Consider the following 20,765-nt stretch of genomic DNA (forward strand, 5'->3'; position numbering starts at 1 on the left):
CCTCTCGGTATCATTAGGGTGTAAGGGGCAGAGTGATGGAGGGCAGTGAATTTTCTGGGTCTAAGCAGCCACCCTTTAAGTACAGTTTGTGGAGGTTGAGTGGGTTCCATGTCACCAGTCCTGCTTCTCCATCCATAACATTGGACATTTCACCCTACCTAGTCCCATCTTCTCACAATTGCCTTCTCCCATTCCCATCTACCGATGCCCTGGTTCCATCCACAGTGACCTCTCACTTATACTTGTGCTAACTGCTCCCCCTCCCCCTCCCAATCCGACCCAGAGCCCCTGCTTACTCTTCCGGAAGCACCTCTGACCATGGCACTTCCCTTCCCCACTGAAGCAAGACTTTCAATGCCTGTTAGCACTAGGGGCACCAGACACTCCGGTTTGCCTGGGACAGTGTTAATTTGTATCTGTTGTCCTAGTATAATTATTAGTGGTGTCTCCCTTTATTCTCAAAAATGCCCTAATCTGAATGATAAAAATGACATCTTCGTCTTACTTATTACTATCTGAATGGAGCACAAATTCCCCACCTTGACAGCCTGGCCTCAACTTTCCTTCCCAAATTTCCCCACCACTTCACACAGACCCTGACCCTAACACCTTCCCAATGGGCTTCCACCCAATTTGATAAACACATCATGATCATCTCTACTTCGAGTCATTTTCTCAAGCTATACCTACCTCTTTTTTACCTAGCCTGAAATACCTCCAAAAGAGCTCCCTGCACTTGTCAGTCCATCAAGACCTGGTTTAAGTTCTGGCCTTAAGCCTCTGTAAGTTCCTCTAAAGCCTTAGTCTGAATAAGGCTCTTGTCAAGGGTCGTCCACTGTGCCTCTAATTTCCCAACGTCTGTCTATTTGTGTAGTCTGGACTGGAGGGCAATCAGAGGAGTACTGCCAGGCATAGGGAGAATACCACCGGCTGCTGCAGTGGGTCACGGGAAAGACTTTGGGCAAGCATGAAGTTGGCCAGGAAAGGAATGGTGGGGAGGGTCCAGCTGAACAGTGACCGAAGTCCTTGGGGTCTGGGAAACCGCTCTTGGGGACTAGAATCAGAAGGATGGAAAGGGTTTGTCTGGTCTTGTCTGTTCTACCCTGAATCTCACAGAAAGCCAGCTGGGCCAAAGGTCTTTTCTCAAGAGCACAGCTCCCACCCCCATGGCCATATCTCTCATCCCTCCTTCCTTCCTTCTCCCTCTCAGCTCAATGTGAATTCCCCACAAAAACGTGACAGCTGATTGTAATTAAAAATGAATATTTTTATGTATTCCTAAAGTAAATTTAATTCCACTGAACGTTATGAGTCACACCTCTGGATCACAAGAACAATGTCTTCTTAGAAAAAGAAAATACTTTCATATTGATGATCTTGGCCAGGGTCGCTACAAGATTCCAGGGAGGTAGGGAAGAGAGGAGTAATGTTTCTCATATTTTGCAGGGGATTGCATTGGAGCTCACAGAGGGAAGGGACCTGACCAAAGCTTTGGATTTTAAAAACAACTGATATTCATAGAAGATAAGTTTAAAAACATCAATAACTTAAATGCAATATATGTATTTTTTAATTATTAAATAAAAGCCATTCCTTTTGTAATGATGATGAAATTATCTCAGGACACATCTTAGGAAGAGCAGGGAAGATGAATCAGGCATTCCTCTGGCTCTGATTTGGTCTCAAAAAGATGAATACTTTGTAGTTCGGGAGTTTTCGTCCAGGTACTTCATGGCATCCTGGACCCACTTCTGCTTGGGATCAGCACAGATCTTCTTGGCTTGTTTGGTCTTGAAGCTGCAGGAGAGAAGGGAAGCAGTTAGAAGGATCCTCTTTCAAGGTTGTGTCCATTTAACCCTAAACCTTCTAGGACCATCTGTCATGGGGTGAAGGGCTTGCTATGGGAGAGGAGGAAGGGGAGAGAGGAAGGGTGGGATGCTGGGGCTTAGCTGCAGCTCTTGACGGCCCAGTAAAGCCATCTGTGCTCTTGACTCAAAGGAACTGGTATGACCCAAACAAGCCTTCAGGCAGGGAGCTGGGAATGAAAATTTCGTGTTGTGAAAATTCATAGCATTGGAACTCTCTGAGTCTATGACTCCCAAGATTCCAAGCAACTCTGATGCAGTTCTTGACCTTTGCCTCCTAGAAATTCTAATTTGGGGGCTGGGAGAGGTCGAGCTTTGTCTACTTACATCACAGCTTTCTGGGGACATTTGCTGCTGGTGATTTTTCTGTAGCTCTGCAGTCGCTGAAAAGAGATCTTCCTACTGGCCACGTTAAAGCAGCAGACGGTCGAGATAGAAACTGAATTTGGGGGAGAAATGAAAGAAAGGATAAGCCACTAATGATATGTAGATATATTAAAACATAACTTTGTAAGGAAGGAAGGAAATTTAGGAGAAGGCAAGGAAATGTAAGAGGTGGATATAGACACCATCTGCTCTGAGGTCCTGTGCCTCTGCCTGTTGATTCAAGGTCCCCAGCTGTACACTGGGGACCCATCACCTTGGGCTAGGGTATGGAAAATCTCGGTCAAGGTAACAAGCTCTAGCTTTGTCGTTACGAGGAGCTATGTGACTATGTGATAGTCATCGTGTTTTCACCAAGTATTCTCCATTCTCTGCTTTCTGGACACACGGTGGACTTGCATTTCTTGGCCACTTTTGGTTGTTAGAGCGATTAACTAGTATTGACCCATAAGTGAGAAGACAAAGTGGGAGGTGTCATTTCTGAGCCAGAGTTTGTAATTGCCAGCGCAAGACTCTTGGGAGCTTTCTTTTCCTTCGTCACAGGGAGCAGCAATGTTCCTGAGGGCGGCTGCTCCATCAATCAAGAATCCCGAGTATATGAAGAGAAGCTCTCGCCAGTACGTTACAGATGTTTAGTACAAGCGAGAAATTAACCTTTGTTGTTTTAAGCCACTGATAATTTAAGATTGTTACCACAGCATCCACGTTCTTATTCGGACTGACACATGCAGTAAATCTAAGTCATCAGAGGATGGAAAAGTGAGTTATGATATAAACATTTAGATACTTTTTCCCAAACAGAGTCAAAATATGTCCCCTGGGACCTCATTCCCTTCCTCTAACCACTGTTTCTGAAAGTTTCTGAAAAGCTTTTGGAGTCCCGTAAAAATTCTCCAATTAAGCAATTTTTGCCCCCTCCACCACTGCCCCAGATGCCCACTGTGCCCACAGTAAGAAAGGGTCTTTTGTGTGCCCTATTCCTAAACACTGTGAAGGTAGCTGGGTTGTACATACACCTGGCATCTCTCTCAATACTCATGTCAGGAAAGAACATGGAGACTGGCCTCAGGGGCCGGGGTTTCTAGTTACGGCTCTTCCACTGATTGTGAGGTCTGGGCATTTCTTATCCACTCATGGGACCTCTTTTCCCATCTTTAAAATGCAGGATTTGTGGCAAGTCTCTGCAGATCCTTGCTGATCTGATAGTTCTGGAGGTGCTTAGCTTTCCCATAGGGAGAGGGGGGCTCACCTGGCTGAGCCAGCACCTGGGTGCTGAAGGCGGCCGTGGTGAGCAGCAGGCACAGGAGGGCTGCGGAGACCTTCATGCTGGAGGGCGAGGACGCGAGCTTCAGCGTGAGAGCTGTTGGTTTCTGGGCTGGTCTCTGCTGCTCTGCAGCTCTGCAGCTCTGCCTGCCTTTTATAGGAAGCAGGGAGGGTGGGGGCTTCCAAGGAAGCTGTCCCTGGGCAGGGTCATGGCCAAATCATGATGGAGGGGTGTCCTGAATTGCTGACCAAGCTCCACATCTTGGCAAGTTAACAGGACAAACCAGAGGAAGGAGACTCGAAATACCTTTCCCTCCAAGTGGGGAAGGGCGTGTATGCTTGTGCAATAACTGAGCACGGAGAGTAACGAGAGATTGTCATTCTTTGTTTTGGTTTGTTTTCTTAGGAATATTTACTCCTGGCCTAACTTCTGTTGCCAATCTTCCTTGTTTTTTGCTTGAGGGACATTAGTCCTCTACTTTATATGTGGGTCACAGCCACAGGTGGGCTGACGAGTAGTGTCTGCACCTGGCATCCAAACTCACGGACCCGGGTCTCCGAATTGGAGTGTGCCAAATGTAACCACTTTGCCATGGGGCTGGCCCCGAGGGGCTCATTCTTAAAAGCTCTGTTTTCCCTGACATGAAACATCTGGGGTTGGCGAAAGAAGCAGGAAAACAAAGAGCGTGAAGAGATGAGGAGATCCAAGAACCTCCCCTGGTCCCTGTGTTCGCATGGTGGTCTGTAGGATTTTGGAGGCCAGGAAGGGGCCCTAAAGCTTCTGCTAGACTCCCCTCCAGCTGCAGAGAGATCTCAGCAGCTCTGAACATTGCCAGGCTCTGGGAACCCAGGAATGGGAGCAAACAAGAACCTCACCCCAATAGTTCAATCCAGGGGTCATAGAATCTTAGTTCCCCAGAATCTTCGTGTCATAGGACATCAGAACTGATAGTTCCTATTGCTCTTGACTTCATTTTTGTTGTTGTTTTGTTTTGTTTTTTAAAGATTTTATTTTTTTCCTTTTTCTCCCCAAAGCCCCCCGGTACATAGTTGTATATTCTTTGTTGTGGTCCTTCTAGTTGTGGCATGTGGGATGCTGCCTCAGCGTGGTTTGATGAGCAGTGCCATGTCCGCGCCCAGGGTTCAAACCAACGAAACACTGGGCCGCCTGCAGCGGAGCGCACGAACTTAACCACTCAGCCACGGGGCCAGCCCCTGCTCTTGACTTCTTGTTCATTTTCCCCAGCTTTCTTGATGAATAGTTGACAAATAAAGATTGTATATATTTAAGGTGTACAATGGGATAGTTTAATATACGTATACAATGGGAAATGATTCCTGCAGTCAAGTTAACTCACATGTCCATCACATCACATAGTTACCTTTTTTATCTTTTTTGGTGTCTTGAGAACACAAGTTCTACTCTCTTAGCAAATTTCAAGTATATAATATAGTATGATTAACTATAATCCTCACACTGTGCATTAGATCCCCAGAATTTATTCATCTTATAAGTGAAAGTTTGCACACTTTGACAAACATCTCCCCAGAAACACAAATCAAAACTACAATGAGATATCACCCCACACCTGTTAGAATGGCTGTTATCCAAAAGACAAGAGATAACAGGTGTTGACGAGGCTGCGAAGAGAGGAGTACCCTGGTGCACTGCTGGTGGGAACGTGAATTGGTGCAGCCCCTATGGAAAACAGTAGAGAGGTTCCTGTGCATTTCTAAACGATTTGCTTGGCTGCTAAAGTCTTTTTTCCAAAGGGATCAAACAGTAAAACCCTGTTCATCAGCTCCGCCATAGTGGAGTGGGTCTGTTTGAAGCAGAATGGGTGGTTCCCCATGCTCTCACAGCCCAAGGATTCAAGGAACACGTGTGGAAGACAGCGCTCTAGTTCACCCTCTCCCCTGAGCACATGTCACACCCAAGGTGCCCGATGACTAAAATTCTCAAAGAGAAAGAGGAGACAAGAACCCACATATATCTTCTTTGTGCGCCACACAAGGACTCCTTGTGGGAGACAGTGCAAGAGCAGGCAGTCTTTAATGAGGTCCTTAATTAAGATCTTTAATGAGATCACTGTGATACCGACCCCGATATCAGTTTTCCCACATTAAACCCAGCATATATGGGGTTAAAACCAAAACACTCATTCCTTGTTTACTCTCTGGCTTCCTGACTCCAGAATCCACTATCCTCCATGGAGACAGACACCGCCAAGGGCAAGCACCTGGATCATCTCCTCCCCGCAAAGCGATACAGGCTGGTGGGAAAGCTGCTGACCAGCAGGGTGACAGGTTTCCTCTTCTCTGCAAGTGTCTGAAGGCCAAAGACAGGCTGGTGGGAAAGCTCCGACCAGCAAGGCTATATGCTCCCCCTCTCCTACCTAAAACCCCAAATAAAAACCCTTCCTTTCAGCTTTTCGGGGAGTTTGGGATTTCAGCGTTAGCTGCCCTCTCTCCTTGCTCAGCGCTGTGCAAAAATAAAATTCCTACTTTCTTCCACCACACCTGGTGTCAGAGATTGGCTTGCTGTGCAACGGGTGAGCGAACTCACTTCAGGTTCGGTATCAATTTGGTGACCCAGATGGGACAATGTCCCGGGTGGACGTCTCGCCTGTGGCACACCGGCCTCTGGCTAAAGGCCTCTCTTGGAAGCTGTGCTGCAGCTGCCTGAGCCCCCTGTCTCAGGGACAGCCCCAAGAGACTGGCTGCTAACCAGATGTCGTCGGCCCACGGCACTTTTGCTTTGGTGGTGGAAGAAACTAGCTTTAGGACTTAGGAAGATGTCTCTTGTAAGTAGCTAGTAGCTTTTGGTTTTGTTTTTGTGTTAACCTTCTCCAACAGGACCGGCCAGAAATAACGGGTACCCGGCAGCCCTCTGGGCTCCATTTGTTTTGAAGTCACCGCGATGCCCTGGCCAAATTTTGGTAAGTCCCCTGGGTGTGCACAACCGAGGTCCCTTGTCCTTGCTCATTTGGGAAGATCTTCATGGTGGATCCTCATTTGTGGGCGCCCACTGAGTGCAGGACACGGACTAAGCTGGGACTGGAAGCTCTTTGGTTTTTGGTTTTGGTCTTTGTTTTGGCTTCCGTTTGTGGCCGAGGGTTTTTGGGAATGCGCGCTTGTTTGGCATTTGTTGTTGTTTGTCTGTTTGTCTGTCCTTTTAAAAGTGTTAACATGGGAGATGCTGGATTTATTCCACCTAAGAGCTCCTTGGGAAAAAGTGGCTGATGGTCGACCTATAGATAAGCCAGTGTCTAAAGAGGTACGATTTTCTTTTGTAACCATGTGGCCACAACATTCTTTAGATGCCGGAGAGAAAAAAAATGGCCAAATGATGGATCCTCAAGTTGGGAAAGTTTTTAGAGAGCTCTTATGATAAACAACTGTTTTCTTGGTACCTCTGAAAAGACCAAATTAAGAGGAAACTATAATGACTAGTCTTAAGAACTTAATTCAACTTGGGGTCTCAGCTTCTTGTGGTCTTATAGATGCTAATGAAAGTGTCAACAAAGAGAAATCAGAAAGGGAAGAGTCACAGGACTTATCCCAATGGGATAAAAATCTTTAGCTAGTTATTAAAAGAAAAATGGGATAAAGGGAACAGATATGAATGAAGCTAAAAGAAAGGTTTTAATGAAACACTGCCTAAGGTTGGATGGGCTAGAGGGACCCCCCTATTTGCTCCCCAACATTAGAGGACATCAGACAAAGCTGTTCTATTTACCCCAGTTTGAAAAATGTACAAGGTCAGGAGGCAAAAATCACAGTGAGAAACCTGACCAACAATTATTTGGGGCAACAGTTAGGCTACTAAGATTAATAAAACTATAAAGATTAAAGTGTTTAAGCTAATATTATATGAAGAGGTTATGTCAACTTTGCCTGAATGTTTTCTTTGGGAATAAATGCTATGTGTAGCTGGGAATGCTTCCGCTGAACAATATTGTAATACCAAAACTTGTTAATAAAATTCTAATGTAAGTTATAATTAAAAGTATAAGGGTTAGGAAAAGCAAGACAGAGTTTTGTAAAAATTGATATACTTAAACGGGCCAAAAACAGTTCACCCAAACTGGTGTATGCAACTGGAAAAGCCAGCTGCAACAACGGGGAGCCTGTTTTAATCTTTTGAGGCTTCTAAATAAAATTAGAAATACTTTACTGCCTCTTTAAGAGAAAATAATTAAATAATTAAACAAGCCAGCAGCCAAACCCAAATCTGCGGCTTTTTTCTGCTCTCTTGCTGAGCTTCCCAGCAAGCTGAGCTTCGCTTCAACTCCCCCAAAATTCCTGATCTAAAATTGCATAAGTAAAAATAAGTAAACTTTTGAGATAATTTGGAATTGTAATGGCCATTCTGAAAACCTGTTTCAGAAGAGGATTCAAAATCTCTCATAATGGAATGCAGTCTTTAATGAATATGTAAAAACTTCTAAGAGACAAAGTTATTTAACATGATGTAAAATGATCTTTGATGAATGAAAGCCTGTTTAAGCTTGCTGGTTTCATTTAAAATGAACGTGTCCTCAAAGTTATCAGCATTGGCTATAATGCAGACACACAGCCTGGGTTTACTGGTCAAATGAGCTCATGTCATCTCTGCTACAAAATTCATCAGCAAAACTCACAACTCAGTATAATAGCTAAGTCGGTTTAACGTCTCATGGAGTTTTTGTAGACGATCTAAATATAATTGTTAAGAACAGGTAAACTAAATAAATGTAAAAAAATAAAAGTTTCTGGAAAAACTTTTTAGCAATAATTATCTGTATAATTATGTATATAATAATTATATTATGATATATGTACTTAAAACAACTGAGGAAGATAGTTAACTGCTGTAATGTCACATGAAGTTTTTAAGAATAATTGTTAAAACTGGGTAAGAGTTTTAAGGACAATAATTATGTTTTATAGTCTGCATACTCAAAAATCAGCTTCCAAAATCTTTTTGGATACTTAAATTTTATAGCTTTACTAAGTTAAGTTAAATAATAACAGTTTATTGGGTATCTAGGTCATTTCCACGTAAGATAAAATATTAAAGGTTAACTACTAAGCATATATTTGTCTGCCTTTGGTTTCTTATATCGAAGAGACTGAAAAGTGCTTAGGTTTATTGATAAACATGTTTTATGTGTGCTGAGAAATTTTCTATGAGAAAACATATATTTCTAAAAGGTCTATATGCAAGGAAAGTAAAATATATGTTTTCAGTAAAAAAATATAAAGAATGGAAATATTTTTGTTTCTTGAGTTGGGAAAGATAAATTTGTCCTAAAGTCTGGGACAAATTCTGAATGTAAAAAGTAACCAAAGGTTTGTAAAAGTAAAGCCCTAAAGAGATTTATGTATGGTCAAGTTGGCCAGGATTAAAGTAAATCCAATTAAGTAAATAAACTTATATGTCAAAAGTAAACTGATACAAAATTAAAACTTGGTTTCCTCTTTCTTAAAAGGATAATTTTCCTAAATTTTTAATCTGCTCTTGATAAAAAGATTACAAAAAGGTTTTTTTTTTTTTTTTTACTATTTTAACTCTGTTTCCCCTTGACTGTTTTGTTGTCACTTGGAATAGATACCTGAACAGGGTTTCGCAGTGAACTTTGTTTCCTATCTGAACAAATGTTTTAAAGCTTTTAATATTTTTGACAAGCACACACACAAATATTCAAGTCTTGAATAAAAGCTTTCTTTTGACCTGGAAGAAGAGACAGGTTTCTCTGGGGATTTTCAGAGGGCCCCTGGGACTTCTCAGAGAAATTTGCTCTCTTCTTATTAAAAAAAAAAAAAAAAGCTAAACTAATGAGGCTTATTTGTATGTTAAATTACATGAGAAGCGTTGTCAAATAAGCAATGATAAACTTTCTTAAATGGTATTATATAAATGAATGTTATTGATATAAATATTTAAAAAATTATCTGATCTGTTCTGATCGTCAGCTATAATCCTGGTTATTATCTCAAAATATTATACATATCACAGACATGATCAAATGCCTTTGTCAGTTACCATTTTTGAATGTTTTGTTATTTATAAACAGTGACTGTTTTACTTTGATGTTTTTGCAAATATGTTTCATCTTCAGAGAAATTCATGGAAAAGACTCTGACACTCTAGAATACAGGTTTCCAATAAACGTTCAGATTGTAAAACTAAACTAGGTAAAAATTACAGAACTCCAACAGGGAAACTGATGACCTCACAAACTGCTGACAGAAGATTAAGATCAAGAACCAGTTACACAGGACAAAATAAACTGATAGGGATGATTATAATTTTTATGACTTTTTGATTGAGATATTACTGATTTTTGATGTTTTGCTTTTTTTCAGAGTTAAGAAAATCTTTTTCTCTATTCTCTTAAAGAACTATGACTTACAACAATTTATAAACAAAATTGAAACGTTTGTCTTTTCCTCCCTATCTGAGCCCTCCAGAATGTAGAAAACCCTGATGAGTAAGTATTATTATTCTTATGGCAATATAGTTATTTGCATAAGTCCAATAAGAATCTGTTCTTCTTTTAACAGGACACAATTGGAAACACTGGTTATATTACCAAGGCTTTGACTGGACCATCATATTTAAAAAAACATACAGGCTTGAATATAACAAGACAGCTTTTGAGGAACGAAAGTTGACATTCTGGAATAAAGCCACTTGGAAATATTGGCCTGGTACTGTGCTTATGGGTTCTGTAACCTGGTAAGGTTGAGCAAAGAATGTCGCTCCCTCTGACAGGTACAGGAACCTCAATACTTTGGGGACCTCATGAAGAGAAGGATTCACCCAAATCTGTAGATACTGCAGGCGGAACCTGATAACACGTCCTTTGCTTGGCTTTCCTTGAGAGGCCTTTAAAGTTCAACCTGAGATTCCTTATAGGGTTCCAGCAAAGCAGATTTAAAAGAGCCTATATGATCAATTACTATTCTTGCTGTACTTGTGTAAATAATTATGCCAAATTTATTAAAACTAGACTTATTTTGCAAATGAGTTAGTCTTAGTTTGGCTATGTCTAGTGAAATTGAGGGTGATTTTAGAGAGGAAAATTATGTTTCAATGGAAACTATAACACATGTTTATAGATATTGGTTTTTAGTTTTTTCAATTGACTTTGAAATTTTGTTTTACTTCTGTTAACTGAACTGGGTCTTGAATTCTTCTAGTCTCCTAAAATATCTGGCTAAAAACCTCCAAACTAACATTTTCAGTGTTTTTTCCCATTATTTTCATTTGGAGTCATTGAAAACTAAATCTGCCCTTTTTCCTAAAGCCTTACAAACTGAAGCTGGAGGACCTAATATAAACTTAAGAGAGATTCATGTCTACTGCTGTGTAAGCCACTCAAAAAGCTACCTGAGTGCCCGATGACACCATGAGAGACAATTCAAACTGCAAAAGATGCTTCGACCCTGACTTCTAGGAATCTTGATTGGCTGCCCCCTGGGCTCAGAAACTTTTTTATAATTTGCTCCAACCATTAACCTTGTTTTTCTCTTTTTGTTTCTCTAGAAAAACTTCTTATTAAATACCTGGTTACTTACTTACATGATACAGGCCTTCAGGAGCCCACCAGCATCACTGCCTTATTAAAAGACTGGTTCAATGAGATGAAACAACCTACGCCCCATTTCAGCAGGAAGTAGCTAGATCGGTCACCGCCCCAAATCTCTCAAGATTCAGGGATGGACATAAAATAGGGGGGAGTTGATACTGACCCTGATATCAGTTTCCCCACATTAAACCCAGCATATATGGGGTTAAAACCAAAACACTCATTCCCTGTTTACTCTCTGGCTTCCTGACTCCAGAATCCACTATCCTCCATGGAGACAGACACCGCCAAGGACAAGCACCTGGATCATCTCCTCCCCGCAAAGCGATACAGGCTGGTGGGAAAGCTGCTGACCAGCAGGGTGACAGGCTTCCTCCTCTCTGCAAGTAGTCTCAAGGCCAAAGACAGGCTGGTGGGAAAGCTCCGACCAGCAAGGCTATATGCTCCCCCTCTCCTACCTAAAACCCCAAATAAAAACCCTTCCTTTCAGCTTTTCGGGGAGTTTGGGATTTCAGCGTTAGCTGCCCTCTCTCCTTGCTCAGCGCTGTGCAAAAATAAAATTCCTACTTTCTTCCACCACACCTGGTGTCAGAGATTGGCTTGCTGTGCAATGGGTGAGAGAACGCACTTCAGGTTCGGTTACAACTGTGGTGAATACAGAATTGAATACTGGCATGGAGGCACTTCAAGGCCCTTTCTTGACTTTTCCTGAACCCTCATATATCAAATTAATTTATTGCTACAACTTACACAGAGAGGCGTGCTGAGGACTCTGAGGCGTTGTCTTGGATTAATAGAAGACAGTTTTGTGGCTTCCTAGTTATGTCCATCATGGGCACAGGATTAAGAAAGTGCCCTTGCTGGCCTACACGATCTCTATGATCCCATCTAGAATACTTGGTCTAGGGGCCAACCTGGTGGTGCAGCAGTTAAGTTCACACATTCTGCTTTGGTGGCCCTGGGATTATCAGTTCAGATCCTGGATGCAGACCTATGCACCGCTTGGCAAGCCATGCTATGGCGGCATCCCACATATAAACTAGAGGAAGATGGGCATGGATGTTAGCTCAGGGCCAGTCTTCCTTAGCAAAAGGAGGAGGATTGGTGGCAGATGTTAGCTCAGGGCTAATCTTCCTCAAAAAAAAACCCAACATAGAATACTTGGTCTACAAAAAGTGATCAAGTAGGGAGCAGAGAACCTGGACCTTCCTTGTTCTTTCCTGCTCAACACTGGTAGAGGTGTTCTAGTGTTGTCTCTGGAATCAGCATCCTCAGTTTGAATGATAGCTCTGCCAATAACCAGCTTTGATACCGTGGACAACTTACTAAGCACTCTTTGCTAGGTTAAGATAGGGATAACAATCATGCCTACCTTAGAAGATTGTTGTGTGGATTAAATGAGTTAATAGGTATAAAGTGCTCAGAAGAATGATCAGATCACTGTAGATCCTCAGTAAGTGGAAGTTCATATTTATTATCATTAGAAATATTTTATGGGTCCAGGGATGCTAGAAGAGGACTCCGAGTCTGGCCCGATGGCTTCCACCTCAATTTTCCTACTGCTTCCAAGGAAAAACACGTAACACTAGGGATGGTTGCGAAGAATGCCTGAGTTGCACATGTGTGGTCTCAGAAGCTGTGTCAATACAAGAAGTTTGGAATGTTCTTGACCTCAGAGGTGTTTGGCTAAGATGACCAAGTGATTATATTCCTTTGGTAGGAACAATTTCATAACTGCTGGATGTTTAGGAGGCCCTATCACCAAGTGAGTTTCCATGTTCATATTGTCCTCCCAGGGGTTAGAATTTAGTCTGGACCAGGAAAACTCCAGTGGGAAAAGATAAACAAAGTCTTTAGACATCCAAGTTTGGCAGCTGTTGCATCCTGCTGCCTGGTTGGCCCTAACAAATGGGGGAAGCTCCACTGCTGGCTGTTGAATGAAGCGTCGGATGAATGTGAGGTCTTAGTCAGGAATGACTCTGAGTGATGGACAGGAGTTGGATACCTACTGTAAAAGGAAAATCCCAGCTTCATAAGTGTTTTCCAAGGAATGGCAAGTGATCAGTGGTAAAGGACCCAGGAATCAGGACTCCTGGTTCTGTTTTGTAGCTCTGCCCAGATGTCCTCTAATAAAGCAAAGTTATACACAGACTTGAAAGAGACATTAACATCCATTTTTTTCCCAACCTTCCTTAAAAAAAAAAAAAGAATAGAGTCTTGAGGCTTGGGGATGTAGGGGAGGAAGAATATTTCCTCTACCCACTCTAGGTCCTTCTGGCTAGGCTACGAACTAAATTGACATGACACAGAATAACAGGAGAAAATCAAACAAAGCTTTATGACATGCAAACATGGAAGAGACTCAGGAAAACTGAGCAACTTGCCATAATGGCCAAGTTGCCAGCTTCAACATCATCTTCAGCTAAAGACAAAGGAGGGTATTGGGAGTAGTGGTTTGGGACTTCAAAGGGGAGGAAGGCAATTCACATGGAAATGGACAAGCAAATGTTTGGTGAACAGAACTTTGATAAGAGTGGGCTTGGCGAGGATCCTCCCAGTCTACCGATACCCAGAGTTACCTACGGTGATGGCCTGTCCAGGGGACAGGACTTTTATCTTAAATTCTTTTTTTTTTTTTTAAAGATTTTAAATTTTTTTTCCTTTTTCTCCCCAAAGCCCCCGGTACATAGTTGTATATTCTTCATTGTGGGTCCTTCTAGTTGTGGCATGTGGGACGCTTCCTCAGCATGGCTTGATGAGCAGTGCCATGTCCACACCCAGGATTTGAACCAACGAAACATTGGGCTGCCTGCAGCAAAGCCCGCGAACTTTAACCACTCGGCCATGGGGCCAGCCCCTATCTTAAATTCTTTTAGGCAGTTAGGGGAAAGGTCAAAGTTTCTTTCAGAGTCTTTTGTTCTGTCAAGGCAGAAAGACACATTTTGGCTTGGCCAATTTGATTGCCCACGGGGACCAGTGCCCAAATCCCTAAGGCCACATGGTATGTTTTAGGCTGAGATGATTCTAGAACTTGTCTCTTGCCTCTCTATCTTGTGAAACCTTTACCACATTGTGGCCCTCCAACTCAGTTTTCCCTTATGCAAAATAGGACCAAGTAGGGCCTGCTATCTCTTCTTCTCAAGGGTCACTAAGACCATGTCTCCAGTTTCTTGTTGCTTTTGAAGGAAAACTACCTCAAAATATATGTTAATATAAAAATTTTGACAATATGCCTATCAAATAGCAAGCTCTCAAGAACAATGCTAATTTGTGCAAGCCACTATATTATTTCATTTCACATGGGTTGACTCATTTAATCCTCTCAACAAACCTATGAAGTAGGCACAGTCATGCACCGCATACTGACGCTTCAGTCAACAACAGACCGCATATTTGATGGTGGTCCCATAAGATTCGTACCATATGGCCTAGGTGTGTCGTAGGCTATACCATCTAGGTTTGTGTAAGCACACTCGATGATGTTCACACAATGACAAAATTGCCTGATGACACATTTCTCAGAATGTATCTGAATTGTTAAGTGACAAATGACTATATTCTAATTAAGTCCACTTCAAAAATGAGAAAAATGAGGTTAAGCAACTTCCCTTTCTGTGAAATCCTTGATAAAAGTGAAGCCTGCTTCTCCAAGTGGCCCAGAGAGAAACCCAAGCTCTTTGATTTAAAATATTCTTACTGTTACATTATCTCACGTAGTCTTCCTGGGGCAATCAGCTTTGTTCTTTTGTACAAAGGTGAAAACTGAGGCACAGAATGCTGAAGGCATTTCCCTGAGCCAATTGGTCATGGGAATGCTAGCCTGTGCTTCAACAACAATAACCAACACAAAAAGCTCGTCGGCTTACTGCAACAGATATTTATCTTTTGTTTACATCACAGCCTGATGTTGGTCAGGCAGCTTGCCAAAGGTACTTTCTTCAGAGATCCAGGCTGCTTATAAATTATAGCCATCATCTGGGCCAAGTGGCCTCTAAGTTCACTGAGGCGAGAAGAGATGGTTGACAGATTGTGTAGGATGTTTTAAAGAACCAGGCCTGGAGGCAGCTTATATTACATCCATCAACATCCTGTTGGCCTTAACTCATCATACTACTCTAGTTTAACTGCAACAGAGGCTGAGGAATGAAGATAAGTGCATGAATATTTGGTGAAGACTAATGGTTTCTGTCACAGACTGGCCTTTGCTTGCTTCTTCTCATCGTAAGTTAATACCATTAATCCACCCACAAGTGAGATAACCCAAAGTCCCATACAGTCATTGCATCAACCTAACTGCCCGGGACCCCTGAGTGGCAGGTGGTCTTCCCTGTCAGATGAGGACATGGATCTACTTTGTCCAGTGACTTGTGAACTAAAAAGACAAGTTATTTGTCCTTTCTCCAATATAACAAATTTGAAAAGGACAGAGTACTTGCAGTGAACACTCTCATTCATGGAGGGAAAGATGGTAGACACCAGTGGCCAATGCTCTGCAGCAACCCTGCAGTTCTTTAGGCAGGTATTGTAAAAGTCCCTCACCTTTCAGTAGGCTTGATTCTGCAATTTAGGGGAGTTCCTTTGTCTTTTTTTTTTTTTTTTTTTGCTGAGGAAGATTTGCCCCAAACTAACATCTATGGCAGTCTTCCTCTTTTTTGTGTATGGGTTGTCACCACAGCATGGCTGCTGACGAGTGGTGTAGGTCCACAGCTGGGAACCGAACCCAGGCCACTGAAGCAGAGCGTGCCAAACTTAACCACTAGGCTACAGGGCCAGACCCACTCTTTTTTCTTTTTGATGCTGGCTCCTGATTGCCCTTGTGAGGTCCCTCCTTTTACATTACTCCCCTTGGCCACCTCTGAAGTGGGTGTGGAAGACAGACGTGTTCTCCCAGGGGGTTCTGTAGCCTCTGAAGACAGCTTGCTGCATGGTAGTGCTTGGAGTTTGTTTTCATTCTGAACTGTCAATGCCGCCTTCTTTTTTCTTTCACTCCAGGCTGATTCATGGTTTTATTGGCAGTATAGTATCAGTTCTCCTTAACTTAACAAACTTCTGATGTCTTTCTCCCCAGCCAATTCCATATACCTGCAGCCACAGCCCAAGCTTCTTTCTAAATATAGTCCTCAAATTATTTTTCTGCACTTTCCCCTCTCTCTCTCCCTCCTCTTAATGAGGCTTGAAATGGCAAGTCTACAACTTTAATCTGATTTTTGCCCTAAGGTTCTTCATCCAACTAGAAGTTTCTTGCTAGATTTTTATTACTGAAATCTTTTTACTTTTTTTACTTAAATACCTTCTTTTAATGTTTGGGACCTAGAAACAGGGGGCTTTTCTAACAATGTAAGGTCCTGAATTTGTCCACTTTACCCCATCTCATTTCTACTTTAAGACCAGTCAATTTTTTCCTGAGCTCATCTCTTTCTTGCAATACCTTAACACATGCAGACAAAAACAACAATCACATTACTAATGCGTATTTTTCAAACTCTCTCCCTGGAGCCACAGTTTCAGCAGACAGGACTTCACAGCTCTGACTCTTGGTAACATGAATCTCCTTTTCAACTTGAAATATTGGCTTCTTCGCTGCCTGCTGCTGAATGACTAGTCAATGCCACATAATCTAGGTTTTTAATGGCAACACATGCTCATGGTATCAGTTCTTTTATTAACAGGGTTAAGCTAGGCTCCAAATTTCAGTGGCTTAATACAATGAAGGATTATTTCTTTCTCATGTCATAGTGCAGGGTAGGTCAGGTGACTCCTCCAAGCGCTCACCAGTGACTTGGGAACGTTGGCTGCCCCCACCTGGAAGCTGAGCTTTAAGGAACACTTTCCCTCCAGGGTCAGCTTGACAGAGGAAGAGAAGGCTGGAGGTATAAGTCATTTATGAGGGCTGTGTCTGGAAGTGGCTGCATCATTGCAGCTCTCATCCAATTGGTTAGAATTCAGTCTCATGGCTCCCCAATAAATGCTGTTTAGGCTGGAAAATGTGGAAATGTACATGGATATGTGGCGGGCATTTAGAGGCCCTGCCACTTCAGGACTAGTGAATGCCCAACAGCCAAGTCTAGGAGGAGGGAAAGTTCAAACAAAAGGCACTTGTCCCGTCTAAGCCGGAGGCACAGGTCAAGCCCAGAGGCTGCACTGATCTGAAAGACAGAACATCGGGGAGCCTCAAGCATATCCCATCACCAGCCCACAGATGTGGCTGAGAACAAGTTAAAGATGGAAGGGGCCCCTTCCCCACCCAACACTCCGTACCAGAATCTTTGGATGGTACTGGAAATCTGTGTTTTCCTTAGTGTCTAAGTGATGGTGACACCAGTATGAGAGCCATCGGTCTTCTGTCAATCTCCATTTATGGGGACCTAGTCAGGTAAAGTAACTTGCCCAAAGTTATTAGGAACATTGGTGATATAACTGGTCCTATCTTTGAATCCCATGAAACTCAATGCCCAATTATGTATCAGCCTCTGATCCTGGCTGTGTTTTGGAATTTCTCTCTAATCCTCTGTGCCTGAAGGGGACAAGGGATCCAGGCCTACATGAGGACAAGTGTGTTTAGAAGTCCTTGAAAATGAAGAGATACGGCTTGACAAAGAGAGTGTGAGCAGATTCTGCTTGGGCTTGGGTACATGGAGCTCATCTCCCCTTGCCTGGCCTACTGTCTGACACTCTGCTTAATATTTGCCTGCACCAGAGGGCTTGCTGTGTCTCAGGATGCTCTAACAGCTATTTATTTCTCCTCCTACTTCTGGTCGGCCTCCAGTTGTTCTCCACTGCAATTTGAGATGACACCCCTTGGCAGTAAATGGTCACCAATAAATTGTCTGCTTGGCACTAAGGAGCCTGATTTCTCCTGACACTTTGAGATTTCTCCTTGGGGCTTTGATGCAAATCATCTGTCTCCAAGAAGCTCAGCTTGAAGTTATCAAGGGTTTGTCAGTATCCTGCCTTGGCTGCAGGGTCCTCACCCTCCTTGTTCTTCCTCAGCTTGCTGAGATAGAAATTTTTAAGATATGGGGTTCTCAGTGGATGTGGAAGGGAACATGTAAGGTCATCTGTCAGTCCCCTCCCTGATTTCTCAATGCAAGTGATGTTTGTATTATTTTGGATTCAAGGACTGATTAGAAGGGGAAAACCAGCCAGCCACAAAGCTGATGCAATAGATGAGACGGGGAGAAGCGGGGGAGGGCGTCGGCGGTGGGGGGAGGGACGCCGCGGGTGGAGGGGGGAGCTCTTTCGGGTAGAGTTGGGATGGTGAGAAAAGGAATGACTTTGAAAAGAAAGAAGGTATTTGAACAAATGGCTGAAGCTGCTGTCAGGTCTGGAGATGTGTAGCTGGCTACGTCTGGCTCCAACCTGCCTCACTCTCCTTGACACGCAGGTGAGCGCAGCCTGGAGGCAAGCCCAGCGCCCATCCTTATACTCACACCTCCAGAACCCAAGCCCTACCTCCCAAAATCACGCCTTCTTCCCCAGTTATTGCCAGCTTTGTCTTTATCCTTTAAAAAGCCATCAAAGTCTGGTTACACAACTCTACGAATATCCTAAGAACTACTGAATTGTATACTTTAGGTGAATTGTATGGTATGTGAATTATACCTCAAATAAAGCTATTATTTTACAAATGAAAAAAAAAACCCCCATCAAAGTCAACTTTTATCCAAAAACATATTTTATGTGAAATCCCAAGAGACATACGAATAAAAATATTCAATTATATAATAACATTATGGTTTCATAAGCACATCACCTCCTAAAAACCCAAACCAAAAATCTTTGCATTGTCTTGTGCAAGGAGCTTCGTAACGCCACAGTGAGGTAGAGAGGAGAGGAGCAGCCTGCAGTTTTCAGAGGACTGAGGGGGACGTTGTGTCCCAGGCTTTACATTTAAAACCCAGCCAAATCCATGGCACATTACATTAAAATATTAATAACTTAAAAAAAAGATAAGGCAGTACTTAAAAACTATAATTCACATTATTCCACAAAACTCACATTCCTTAGAATTATAAGAAGATAATCTCAGAGTGCATCTTGGAAAGGATAGGAATATAAATTAGTTGTTTCTCAGGTACTAGCTTGGCTTCAGTTCAGGCGTGAGCAATTAAAGCTTTGGAGTTCGGGTTTTCTTGTCCAGGTAGTTCGTGAAATCCTGGACCCACTTTTGCTTGGGGTCGGCACAGACCTGTTTGGCCAGTTTGGTCTTGAAGCTGTAAGGGAGAGAAGGCACAGTGAGAGGCAGCACTCTGAGGATTCGACCTGGGAGCATAACCTATTCTATGGGAAATTGGCCCGGCCCATTAGGCTCATTAGGTAGCGCTGGCCCAGGGATGGAGAAGAAAGAAGGGACTTCAGGGAGGGCAGCTGCTTTTGCTGGCCGAGGTGAAGCCGTGTTGGCTCCTGGATGAAGCAACTGAGATCTGAACCAATGGCTAGACAGGGAACTGGGAGCGGCAAGTCTCTCTTTTCATGAGTTCAATTTTCCCATTGGAAAATTTCTGGAATTGGATTAGAGAGGGTCTAAGCACCTGAAGGTTTAATTCTAACTCAATTTGATAATAACCCTATCACTGCCCGGGAGAAGAACTCAGAACTGAGGGATGAGTCTGGGTGGTCAGGGGCCACTCACATCACAGCTTCCTGGGGACAGTAGCTGCTGGTGACTCTTCTGTAGCTCTCCAGCTTCTGGATGGGGATCTTCTTATTGATGAATCTGTAGCAGCAGGTCGTTGAGGTATTAATTCCATCTACAATGAAACAACAACAAAAGGCTGTTTAGAATGTGTGCTGGGGCTTTCTATTTATGAAGGAGCAAGCAGGAGGAAGGAGAAGTCAATGGGAAAGAAGGCCACCCACCCCAAGTCCAGTGTCACTATCCTTTGAGACATGCCTTAAACTCTCTGTCTCACTTGCATGGAGTGTAAAATGGAAAGGCACCATCATTAATTGAGGAGGAATGGAAGACAACTCTGGGTGTTGCTGGGAGAGGCTAGTGGAATAATTCCATTTCTTGGGGCAAGGGGACTCTAGCTATGGGTCCCTCATTCGACTGCAAGTAATCATTTCCATCATGACTTTCCCTGATACCCATTGCCTCTGCAGAGCTGTGTCTCTGGAAGCTGGACTGAATGAAGCACAGCCCAGGTTCTGGGTCTCCTGCTCTGCACTCCCCCATATCTGGAAATACCCTGCACACCCACCACCAGAGGCCCCCCCTCTTGATCACCCCAGTCCCTAAACACTGTTGAAGGGAGCCAGGGCAGTAACTGCACTGAGGCTGTGTTTACAGAGCTGGAGTCTGGGGAGGAGCTGGATTTGGCGTCCACAGCTGGAATTCTCGCCCAGACTCTGGCCAGGAGCAGCTGTGTGATCAGGCTCACCCCTTATCCTTCTCTGACCTTCCCGATCTTAAAAAGGCAGTTGTTAAGAGTGAGACCGTGGGTACCCTTCTACTCTGATGGCCCGTGATAAGCCAGAGATGGGGCGATGTGCTTCAGAGGGAAGGAGACGGGGGCTTACCTGGCTGAGCCAGCACCTGGGTGCTGAAGGTGGCCGCGGTGAGCAGCAGGCACAGGAGGGCTGCGGAGACCTTCATGCTGGAGGGCGAGGATGTGAGCTTCAGCGTGAGAGCTGTTGGTTTCTGGGCTGGTCTCAGCCTCTCTGTTTCTCTGGC

The 20,765-nt window shown here is 43.4% G+C and overlaps 2 protein-coding genes and 1 long non-coding RNA gene across 3 annotated transcripts; 1 reads left to right on the top strand and 2 right to left on the bottom strand.

Annotated features, from left to right (window-relative positions):
- Window positions 1–1,552: 1,552 nt before the first annotated feature.
- CCL11 (chemokine (C-C motif) ligand 11) lies at window positions 1,553–3,641 on the bottom strand. Its single transcript, NM_001081871.1, has 3 exons — window positions 3,499–3,641; window positions 2,193–2,304; window positions 1,553–1,797 (listed from the first exon to the last, which is right to left on the bottom strand). The coding sequence occupies exons 1-3, from the start codon at window positions 3,572–3,574 to the stop codon at window positions 1,683–1,685; spliced, it is 303 nt and encodes a 100-aa protein (NP_001075340.1). The 5' UTR covers window positions 3,575–3,641; the 3' UTR covers window positions 1,553–1,682.
- A 2,305-nt stretch (window positions 3,642–5,946) lies between these two features.
- LOC138916282 (uncharacterized) lies at window positions 5,947–11,670 on the top strand. The gene is made up of 2 exons (XR_011423324.1): window positions 5,947–6,451; window positions 10,062–11,670. It is a non-coding gene; the product is annotated as an uncharacterized lncRNA (long non-coding RNA).
- A 7,369-nt stretch (window positions 11,671–19,039) lies between these two features.
- Window positions 19,040–20,765, bottom strand: LOC100071714 (C-C motif chemokine 7). The gene is made up of 3 exons (XM_005597581.3): window positions 20,612–20,765; window positions 19,722–19,839; window positions 19,040–19,302 (listed from the first exon to the last, which is right to left on the bottom strand). Exons 1-3 carry the CDS (start codon window positions 20,685–20,687, stop codon window positions 19,197–19,199), a joined length of 300 nt encoding a protein of 99 aa, XP_005597638.1. The 5' UTR covers window positions 20,688–20,765; the 3' UTR covers window positions 19,040–19,196.

This window comes from Equus caballus, chromosome 11, assembly GCF_041296265.1.
Source record: "Equus caballus isolate H_3958 breed thoroughbred chromosome 11, TB-T2T, whole genome shotgun sequence".
NCBI lineage: Eukaryota > Metazoa > Chordata > Mammalia > Perissodactyla > Equidae > Equus > Equus caballus.